The sequence below is a fragment of the Capsicum annuum genome, chromosome 8 (genome assembly GCF_002878395.1).
Source record: "Capsicum annuum cultivar UCD-10X-F1 chromosome 8, UCD10Xv1.1, whole genome shotgun sequence".
NCBI classification, from domain to species: Eukaryota; Viridiplantae; Streptophyta; class Magnoliopsida; order Solanales; family Solanaceae; genus Capsicum; species Capsicum annuum.
The window spans coordinates 167898707-167910660 of NC_061118.1; the positions used below are offsets into that span (position 1 = coordinate 167898707).

The following is an 11954-nucleotide window of genomic DNA, read 5'->3' on the forward strand; positions in this document are numbered from 1 at the left end:
TCATGAACTCCATTAGCGGACTAAAGTAATCCGATAAATGTGGGATTTCAAGGACCTGTTTTGGGTTGACCCCTGAAGCACCCAAGTCCAGAGCTGTTACGTTATGCCCTGAAGTTTTTATCGATGCTATTATCTTGTACCAAGCCCAGGCTCCATGGCAAGCCCCATGAACTAGCACAAAGTGCTTACGAGCTTTAGGCCATTTAGGGCCTGATGTTGTTGCATTTACATATGACAACAGAAGTATTAGAACTAGACTTGTTAGAAACTTGCTGTTTTCCATATCTTTTTCTTCTTCTTTTGAAGAATGAGCACATTGTATCAACCATTACAAGGCAATTATATAATTCCAGGAGTTTTGACTTACGCTAATTTAATTTAGGTACTTAACTTTCATGCTGAAGTGACCCCATGTTAGGTACTATTTGGGACATGTTAATTTTATATTGGTAGTTCAATCATTCACCAAGCCGTCAAAGAGGAAGAGAGAATAAATAATTAAGTCAATCAACATATATAGTCTGTTTCACTGTAAATGAACAAGCATTATTCGCGTGTAACGGTCAACTTTTCAAACAAATAAACACCACTTAACATCAAAGTATGGGGCAATTTTGTAGTGCCCTCCTATACTTATTCCGGTTAATTCTTGATATTGTGATTGAACTATTAATAATATCTCACAAAAGTTATTTTTGTATTTTTTGTATTTTTTATAACAAAAATATCATTGAACTATTACTTTGTTTCTCATATTATCATCCTAACATATTAAGCTACTAAACTCACTTAATTTTCTTAAGTGACATTTTAAATTCAATTTTAATGACACATTCATTAAAATATACAACCCAAAACATAACAAAAATAATTTTAGTATAAAGGCAATAAAATCTATCAAATTTATTATAAAAACAATAAAATTCACCAAAATAAAATAAATTTTAAATAAAGATAAATTATACATGGTGAAAATAATTTAAATATTTTTTTTTTTTAAAAAGAGATTTTATAGGACCCTTTTTTAAAAATTTTTAGGAGTCACTCTTTCCGTTTCATATTATTTATCCACTTTTCCTTATACATCCCATAAAAAATTATAAATAAGAAGGATAATTTACTAATTTACCTCATAATTTTTTAATACATTCTATTAGTGTCTTCATAAATACTAAAATTAACAACATAAGAATTTTTCTGGAAACTTTATTATATTATACTTTCAAATGAATTAATATGAGGATAAATAATAATTTAATTTTAGTCCTATAAATCGATAAGTAACTTAGAACATATGGGACAAAAGATTAGTTAATACTCTCCTTATTCTTAAATAAGTAAACAAAAGCAAAATATAAATTAAGATAATTTAACGTATATGTTTTAAAATTTTAAATTTATTTTAAAAATTTATTGAATGTATACATATTAATAAAAAATTCAGAATCCATAACCTTTAAATTCTAATTCCATAAGCGAAACATGTAAAGAGAAAAGTCTATAAATAATATAAAAGATGAGAGTATACTTTTTTTTTAAATGATCCTATAAAATTTCAAGTATTTTTAATTTTTTTTTAAACATCTCAATATGTCTAATTTTTGTTTATTTAAAAATGTATATTTTATTTTGGTGGATTTTATTGCTTTTTATATTAGACCCATTTTTTATTATATGTACTTGGGGTGGTATAATCCAATGAATTGTCATTAAATTTAAACTTAATTAAGTGAGTTTAGTAGCTTAAAATGTTAGGATGACAATATGAGAGATAAAGTAATAGTTCAGTGATATTTTTATCATAAAAAAAACAAAAGTGATTTTTGTGAGATATTGTCAATAGTTCAATGACAATATAAGGAATTAACTCATACTTATTCTTAAGATCAGGTTTATTCTTTAGGGCTTTACTAGAAAGTATGAGATGTGTAATTTGACGCAGAGAGTTTAAAAAAGAAAAATTCACTCAAGAATGGGACGATAGTAGCCTGCCGGCAAGCTAATGTTGGATGCAGTGTATTGGAATCCTGAAGCACCATCACGTTCGCCTTTGGAGCTTGTAATTTTAATAGGGGATCTTTCAAAAATAGCTACATTTTATTGGAAAACTCACCTTTCATAGCCATATTTTACATAATTACCATTGACAATATTGATTAAGTTATGTAATTATCCCTTAAAACAATCACACAAAATTATTTAAACATGATCTAAATAATAATAAAAAAAGGTATATAATTTATTTATTTTTTTGAAAAAAAAATATTGGGGGTATAGGGGAAGGAAATCCTCACCAACAAGGTAAAAATAAGGTAGCCAACCAATTAAGCTATTAAAATTTCCTAATAAAGTACTCTCTCCGTCCCAAATTACCCTTCCCAAATTGAGATGACACATTGATTAAAAAAAATAATTAATAACATTCCTAGTTTACCATAATACCCCTATTAAATGATGTTTACATTTTAATTTGAAGAAAAAGTAATTAATACAAAGGGTAGAACATGAAAAAAAAATTTGTATCTTCTTGTTTAATTTAAAAAAACAAGTAAAATATGAAATCAAATTAGAAAATTTGGGACGAATAATTTGGGACGGAGGAAATATAAAGTAAATTATAAGAAAAATATAAAGTTCACATAGAATAATTTGAATATTATCAAATTTTGAATTGGTCTTAAATCCTAATACAATGCCCACATTCACTTTTTGCGTTAATTTCAAAGGTATCATGTTTTGTATTACTCCCTCCTTACATTTTACTTGTTGCAATTTGAAATTTCACATTGATTAAGAAAAATAATTAATAACATGGTTATTTTATCATAGTATTCCTATTAAATGATGTTTATATTTTAATTTAAAGAAAAATAATTAATACTAAGAGTAAAAAAGAAAAAAAATTTGTCTTGTCATGATTAATAAAAAATGACAAGTAAAATAAGAAATTAAATTAAAAAATTCCACACAAGTAAAATGGAACGGAGGAAGTATTTTTCAAATTGAAATGGGTACAACTGCATGAATTAATCATTCATTAGCTGATGATAAAAGGACAGGAGCAGCCATTCCGCCTAAACAAGCTCCACCGGCCTAAGGAATTTTATTGTTGATTAGCTGACCCTGTTCTCTATTTCCTTTTTGTTTTCTTGCCTACTCTTTTTTGTTTTTTTTTTTCACTGTTTTTCTTTTTGCTTAAAAGTTGTTCATCTATTTTTTAACAATTAATTACAATTTATAATGTTTTTTATTTTTCTGTCAATACTTCATATTTAGAAAAGAAAAAGAATCATTACATTGTAATTCTTTACGCCTATTTTTTTTTGTCAATTAAATGCAAACAGAGTATATTTTTGTTTGTTATGTAAAAATAACATATTTTATACAATAATGATACATTTACATATTTTATACATTAATGACGCAATTTATATACATATACATAATCCATGTAATTTATTATTATTTTGTACAGCAATTATATATTTCTACACACATTTTATACAACCTTTAGCTGCAATAATTATTTAGATACATGTTATATACAATGATTATACAGTTTCTATATGCATTCTATATAATTTTTATATATATTTTGTATAGTTTGTATCCATATATCTTATATAGGTACATACTCTATACAATAATTATATAGTTTCTATACAATTATATTTAATTATTAAAAAAAATTAAATTTTTTAGCTGAAAAATATTGATGGGCCGAATAATCCAAGAAAAAAGGAGAGGGTCAAAGTAGCTCAATGACCATTGAATGATATAAGTTTGACCGACTGATCGTAATTTAACAAATTACTCAAAATGTTGATCATTAATTTTTAAATTGTACACTGAATGTCCTTTCCCCTTAATTGATTACATGAGTAGTACAATATTTATATGATTGTATTCTAGAAAATTAAAAGTTTTACTAAACGGTGGCTCATACATTTCACTTTCGTCAAATTTAATTATAATTAGTTATCTTCATCTTCATCAGAATAGAAATAAACCCAACGCCAGTTGTTTCCTTTAGTTGACCTTTTCTATTTTGTTATTTTTATTACAAATTATATTTACGTATTTCTACTAGAATATACTGAAATAATATTTGGTTGAAGGGTTAAGATGTTGTTCTGTATTTAATGAACGTTTTAGTCATTCATCTTTTATTTCATGACTTCCCACTTTTATAATTTAATAACTATGTTGAAATATTCAATATGAATACCATTACTCATCGTTTGACTTATCTTTCTTTCTAAAAAAAGACTGTCAAATATTATTGGGAAGATTTATCTTCTTAGATATCTTGATGGTGTCTGTAATTCCTTTTTGCTAATTTTTAACCTTTATTGCTATAGAGAGTATCGATAATTACAAGTACGAAATTGAGCTTACAAGAAATAGCATATATTTTCTCATTGAAAAGAAAATTAAAGATATAAGAAATTAGCTCTCTTTGTTTTAAAAATATAGAAATGTAATATTTTTTTTTTGGAGAGATTGAAAAGGAAATAGTACTCTTTCTGCTTCATTTTATTTAGCCTTTTTACTAAAAATAATTATTTTAATTTACTTGTCTAATTTATAAAATAACGGGAGTTGATCATTTTCTTCTAAGTTCTAATAGACTGCACAAAGTATGAGTGGTCAAAGTCATATTTTCAAAATATAATTAATAAGATTAATTTAGTAAAATAAACTTCTAATAAATATTTTCTGATGATGATACCACATCAAAATGAAGCAAATGAAGTATCATATAAAGTGAAACAGAGAGTAGTAGTTTTAGCCAATATGCAGAAAACGAGCAAAAATGTCAACAGGCTTGACATTATGAGCATGTGATCTGATCCATCAATTTTTTTTCCAGTTCATCAGGCGGATTTCAATCCAATCATTCAAAGGGTCAATTGGGGCGCAAAAATATCATATATTCACGTGCTTCACATGCATTCTATGAAGAGAAACTTGCGGCATATTCACATTAGTCTGGATTATCTCAAGCATATGATCATTCTATTATTCATAGCATAGTATGAACAATAGAATTGGCAGGATCTTATTGCCACTTTGTACCAAGACTAGGCTCCTTAGAGGTATGCAATTATGTGAACAATAGAATTACGTTGAGGATGGGTTGCACTTACGGGTGGGCATTCGGTTTCGGTTTGTTTGGGTTGATTGTTTAATAATGGTTCAGTTTTTTGGTTTTGAGGTAAATGGCATCATCGAGCTTTTGTTCATCTACAGCATATTCCTCATTCATATTGTTCTACTTTTTCAGTTTCAACTTCTATGTCCTCCCCACATTGACGAGATTTAACTGTTTGGTCTTGAACCAAATTTAACTAACATTCCGTAATCACAGGAAATAGAGGTCGTTTATTGATGTCAATTCCAAACACTGAAATTACAATGAAGAAAATAACAACTGAAAGAAAAAATGATTGAGATGTCAAATTAACTAGGACTTGTTTGGAAGAACTGAGATCCCCATATAAATGCATCATATAATAATATATAATGTGAATTGACTGAAGCTTTCTCAGCCTTACACCTGTCCCCTTATTCTTTTAAGTCAACAGCTCGATCTTAGCTATACTTGTTGGCAATGCTCAGAAGGGTAATAAAAAGGTGTAGGGGCTTAGACATCATGGTCATATGGTCAGAGTCCGGGATCTCTTCCATTTCATCTGGTGGATTCTTTTCGATCATCAAGTTTAGAAATTCCTTCTTCAGAGCATTATTTTCAGTAGCAACAATGAACACTCGCTTAACTGATCCATACCTTTTGCTTGAAAGAACTATCTCCTTAGTAACCTCTCCTACACTGTATAAGTATACCGGCCTTACTAGTGTAGCGGCCAGTGCCAAATCCTAACACCAAGAAGAAAAAAAACATGATTTAAATCAGTTCCAAGTTGATGTTGCGGTTAAGTACTTGAGTAGATCTGTAATTTGGATAAACTATCAAAATCTTCCAGGTAAGTGATGCCTACTAATAATTTTTGGCAAAAGAAGTTAGTCAGTCACTTTAGGGTCATTCTCATGACCAGAATAGAAAAATTTATTAATTATTTCAGTTACAGTATATATTTGTAATATGATTTGCTTACCTGAATTGGGCTCATCTGGTAAAAATTAGTTGCCAAGAACTTGGGACCTAGGATGAGGGTAGTAGGAGGATTCTCAGGTCCATTGTCATATGTAACGCGATTATCAAATTGAGTTATTACTGCACTAGATGCCTATAACAAGTTTAGTTTCAAACATTTAAAAGCTTAAACAAACATAACAGATCATCTCATGACTAAAGTTGGGAATATGGAAAATCGGTACCATAGTGTAGACGGTGGTTACGTTGATACTTGGACCAGGCATTAGAGCACTGAGAAATACAGCAACTGAAATCTTTTCTGGAAAGGTTTCCATGGCTTTAGAAATGGCGAGTCCACCAAAGCTATGGCCTACAAGAACTACTTTTTTATCAGCGGGAAGTGAAGCCATGAACTCCATTAGTGGACTAAAGTAATCTGATAAATGTGAGACTTCGAGGACCTGCTTTGGGTTGATTCCTGAAGCACCCAAGTCAAGAACTGTTACATTATGTCCGGAAGATGTCATCAATGCCACAATCTTGCACCAGAACCAGGCTCCATGCCCTACCGTATGAACTAGCACAAAGTGTTTCTTAGCTTTAGGCTCTAACAAGGTTGCATTTGCATATGGCAACAGTGACTTGCTATTCTCCATATTTTTTTTTTCCTTCTTTTGAAGGATGGGCACATAATATGAACCATTACAAGGCAACTTTATAATAGGAGGAGTTTGGTTTATGCTAACTTAATTACTTCCATAAAGGAGCGAAGCAACCCTACGTTCGCTATTTGAACATTCTATTTTTAGGTGAGTTTGATTCTGCTAACTTACTTCCATGCAGTTGCAACCCCAGGTTAGCTATTATTTGTACTCTGAATTTTTCAACATGAATGGGCTGATGGTAAAATTAGCCTGTGAAATTATAAGCCGCACGTTGGACATATTATCATGTGTTAAGAGAGAACACAGAGGAATGCATGCTGAAGAAGCTAAGAAACAGAGATAGAGATGAAAGGAAGCTTCTAGAATGAATTCTAAGGAAAAATATCTCAGCCATTGCTCAATGTAACAGGGGAAAAATTGGCAAAAGCTACCATTCTCAAAACTATTTAGCCAAAGGAACACTAAATTTCTTTTTGAATTATTTTTTATGGTTAGAATATAAAAAGGGTAAAAAAAGTGAAAGAGTTGGCCCACATGTGGGCCAAGGGACCATTGTATCATTTTTCTAACTTTACAAATTTAGCATAATACACTAACATCCATCTACAAATTTAACATAATACACTAACACCCATCAACTTCTTCCAATATTAGAAAAAAAATCTTCTCTCTCCTCTTAAATTTTCTCCAACTCCCGCTTGAAGAACAGTTCTCCCCAACCACAATTTTCGTTTTTCCTTCCTCTGCAGCTGCTAAGAGGTCGTTTTTGCTTCATAAGGTTAGTTAAAATCATGTTTCGATTATTTGTAGATCCATTTAAACAGGTTTCTTTGCTAATCAATTCGTAGTGGTGTAGGAATTTTTTTTTTCGAATTTGGTTGATTAAGGAGTTTTGGTTTAGTTTCGTTTTTTTAGCAAAGAAGTGTTGAATGGTGGGATAATTGTTATTTGAAGAGTTATTTTGACAGTTTGTTCGAACAGTAAGTTGTTTCTGTCTGTAGATCCGTGGTCTATGAAATCGACCCGTGGTCTATGAAATTAGAATGCCCTAGATTGAAATAAATTTTTAGACGTATGAAATTCTTTTAAAAAATGGTTGCCTAAATAGTGGAAATTAAAAGATTAATAGCAAATTAGTTCGATTAGGTGCAGTGGTTTGATTTTTAGCAATTGTCGTATTTCGATATTGCATGTTGGATTTTGGTTCACAGTTATTGATGTTTGGAGTGAACTGTTTGATGGTGGAATGGTGAGATAATCGTTATTTGAAGAGTTATTTTGGCAGTTTGATTCCAACAGTCGCCTGTTTCTATCCGTAGACCAGTGGTCTATGAAATCGGCCCGTGGTCAATGAAATCAGAATGCCCTAGATTGAAATAAATTTTTAGATGTATGAAATTCTTTTAAAATATGATGGCTAAAATAGTGAAAATTGAAATATTAATAGCTAATTAGTTTAATTAGGTGCACTAGTTTGATTTTGATACTCCATGTTGGATTTTGGTGGGGCATTTCTTTATTTTTTGGGGAGGGGGAGGGGGTTCATTTGAGCATTGACTTATTTTTATTGATAGACTTGTGGTATATGAACTGAAAATGGGAGATTTGTTCTGCAGGTGTAGATTGTGTTGAAAATGGGTAAAAAAAACCATCCATCCTAAAGGAAAAGCCGGTAGTAGTAGAAAAAGAAAAGTCGAGGCAGCTGAAAATGTCTCAAAAAGAAATAAAATTGATGAGAAAGTGTCCAAATCAGATCTAGATTTAAAGGAGATAAGCGACTACGTCGATTCTAGTGAAGATGTCCTTCTCGAGCGCAGTATTAGTGGTGACAGTGAAGAGAGCAAGAGAAGTGGGAGAAACAGTGATGATGGGGACAATTATTCCTTGTCCGTGCCAAGTTTGTCAAGGTTCATTTTCGTGGAGCGGTATGACCTTCGAACGATAATGGAAGAGATCGGATCCTTCCCGGCGAAGATATCGATCAAATCAAGAAAGGTTGCTTATCAAGAATTTAAGCAAGTTTTTATCGATCAGGAGTTGAAGAAAAGATTCAAGCGGTCCTGTTTCGGATACCTGAGAAACCTGTCGGAACATCTCAAGTTCAATGGGCAGTTGGTCCATTATTTGCTGTTGCGACGCGTCAAGAGAGATAAGATGCATCATGAGATGTGGTTCTGCGTTAACAAAAAGCCTGTCTGTTTTGGCTTGAAAGAATTTTGTTTGATCACGGGGTTGAACTGCTCATCATACCCCAGTGAATCAAAAATGAAGAACGTGTTAGACAAGGGGGAGCATTTTTTCTTTAAGGTGACGAAAAATAAAAACATTACGAAGGTCAACTTGTTACACTTGATCAGAGGGAATAAGCTGAACGAGGATCATAAGTTTAAGTGTTGTTTACTGTGGTTCTTGCACACCATGTTGCTTGCAAAAGATTCGACGAAGGTTGTCGACACGAAACTAATTCGAATGGTCGATTCTTTGAGTTTCTTCGAGAATTATACATGAGAGAAAGAGACATTTCAACTGATCCTGGACTACCTAAAGAAAAAAAAGTGACTTGAAGAAGCAGAGGAAAGTATTTGATGAGAAGCAGAAGGCATCCTATGCTCTATTCGGATTTTCGTGGGCATTCATGGTATCTACCATAAACCCTCTAGTTAGTTTATCGTAGATTCTTATTTTATTTATACTTTGTCATAGACTTTGAGTTCTTTTTTCTCTGTTGTACTGATTACAGGTTTGGATGTACGAGACCTTTCCTCATCTTGAAAAATTTGCTGAAAAATCAAATGATGAGCCCTTTCCCATTCCCCGCATCCTCAGATGGCACACTACGAAAAGTGACCAGATAATCGAAGGTGACCTATTCAAGTACAAAGGAAAAGTTACCGAGGTATGAACTTACTTTTTATTATGCAATAATAATACTACTGTTGCATCTAATGTTATGTAATTGTTAATTGATATTTTGTAGAATGTGAACCCGTACATCATCCCTACTGTTCGCGAGACGAAGATGGATTACATGATTACCTTTGAGCCATATATGGATGAGGTAAAACGTCCTTGATGGCTTAAAAAAAGAGTTAGAAGGGGTGATTGTCCTTATTTCAAATAAGGACAGTGATGATGATGGGGATTTGGGTGTAACCCCATTGAAGTACGCATTGGTGATGATGATACTCCGAGCACCTCCAAAGATACAGCAGACACCTCATCCCTCGAGGATCTTCATAAGCGTGTTGATACGCTCGAGAAAGCGGGGTTGGATATTGCTACCTATATTAGAGAGAAAAGAATGAAGAAAAAGAAATAGGATAAGCGACAACACGAGCGAGGTAAATTAATTCAATAATTGATGTTGTTAATATTTTTTTAGCTTTAAATATCAATAACACTTTGTAATATGATGATACAGTGCATGTGGACCTTCATGAATCAGAGAGGAATGAAGAAGAAGAAAAAAATAGTAAAATGGATGAGTTGGCCTCTGTTGTGTTGGATTGTGTTGGAAGAGGAAAAATAAGAAGAAAAGAAGGATGAAGAAGAAGAAATGAAAGAAGACAAGATCCAAGAAGAAAGTGTAAAGGAAGCACCTGCAGCTGAAGAAGAAAAAGTTAAAAAAAAAAAAAACAGCAGCAGTTGAAGAAGAAGACAAGGAAAAAAGAGGAGATGTAGTTAAAGAAGCCAAGGAAAAAGAAGAAGCTGAAAAATAAGAGCAGCAGCTGATGAAGAAGAAGAAACTAACAAAGAAGAAGTTGATAAAGCTGCAGCTGGTGAAAAAGAAGAAGAAGCTGCTAAAGGGGAAGAAAAAAAAGAAGCTGAGGAAGAAAAGGAAGGTCAGAAAGAAGCAGCTGTTGAAGGAGAAGGAAAAAAAAAGGTAAGGAAGAAAAACAAGATGGGTTCATGGATATCGTTGATGAAATCAACAACATCTATGCTGATGAGGAGAAAATTTTTTGAAAAAGACATTTGAATTATTTTATTGTTAATGTGTTGAATGATCTGTTTGGTAGGATATTTGAAACTCTCTTTTATTTCATAGAATGTTTAGCTAATCTTTTGTATACTTCTTTCATAATCTATCATTACTATGCTGCTCCATTTTAAGTTGATGTGTTGATTGATCGACTATGATTCTATCAAAAGCAGTGTTAACATTATAGAAAAATAGAAGTATTATTATTTATTCAATATCACTACATCCATTTTACACTTTTCCAAAGAACGAATACTAGCATTATATAACACAACATCATTTTTAGGCCATTCTCTCTTTCTTCGGCCAAAATCAATTTTTGTTTTAGTTGATCCCTCTATATTTAGGTGTCATGTAGCAATACTTTAAGGTGATCCCTTTTTTCTTCGGCTTCTTTGAACAAATTCATAAGAAAATCTCTATTTTCTTCTCATTCTTGGAGCCTTTGTAGTAGATTAAATTTTGCGGAACTACGAAAATTTGATGTGTCACATCCCGGACTCAACGTTGATGAGCTGATTGGAGGTGATAGCTCATCGAGCCATTTAAAAAATGAGCATGCACCATTATCCTAGAAAATAAATTATAATTACATAACAATTAACTTAACATTATAAAAATGACATACACGACTCACCTTCTCAATTGCACAATTATAAAATTTACGACCTAGATTTGAGTCCGTGTGTGACGTCTTCAAGACAGTCGTATTCCAACAATGATAAATTTGAGTCTTTTTAGAATTGGATGTTCAAGATGCTTGAGACATTGTAGAAGTTTTAAATAAAAACAAAGTTAATGAAATAAAATAATAAGGGAGCGACGACTTTATATATGAAGTAAAAAAAGATGTGTGAAGTGCAAAATTACCGTTTGCTATCGTTGGAATATTAATTTTATTTTATTAAACTGGGAGTGAAAGTTAATAGACCGTCGTAGATCATGACCAACGTCATCCATCAACTAGATACTAAAATATATCGTAGACTAGTATGGTCTATCGTAGACCTACACCTGTACGAGTGCATCGACGGATCTCTTAATTAGGCGTAGACCACTGTGATCTACGTAGAATGATATAGACCAACACTTGAATGTTGTTTAAAAGAGAATAAATAAATTAAAAATAAATGTAGGGTAGGTTTCTACACATGTGAGGTAGTGTAAACAAGTCACACAATCATATTAGAGGTTATACAAATTAGGA

General features: G+C 31.7%; 1 protein-coding gene across 1 annotated transcript; it reads right to left on the reverse strand.

Moving 5' to 3' along the window:
* Nucleotides 1-5595: 5595 nt before the first annotated feature.
* Nucleotides 5596-6756, reverse strand: LOC124886712 (methyl jasmonate esterase 1-like). The gene is made up of 3 exons (XM_047395647.1): nucleotides 6343-6756; nucleotides 6120-6251; nucleotides 5596-5880 (listed from the first exon to the last, which is right to left on the reverse strand). The coding sequence occupies exons 1-3, from the start codon at nucleotides 6754-6756 to the stop codon at nucleotides 5596-5598; spliced, it is 831 nt and encodes a 276-aa protein (XP_047251603.1).
* Nucleotides 6757-11954: the final 5198 nt, after the last annotated feature.

Excerpts from the sequence above, each read along its gene's own strand:
- LOC124886712 (XM_047395647.1), bottom strand. The coding sequence starts at position 6,756 with ATGGAGAATAGCAAGTCACTGTTGCCATATGCAAATGCAACCTTGTTA. Across the intron at positions 6,252-6,342 it reads TAACCACCGTCTACACTATG|GCATCTAGTGCAGTAATAAC; the intron begins GTACCGATTTTC and ends AACTTGTTATAG. Across the intron at positions 5,881-6,119 it reads ACCAGATGAGCCCAATTCAG|GATTTGGCACTGGCCGCTAC; the intron begins GTAAGCAAATCA and ends TCTTGGTGTTAG.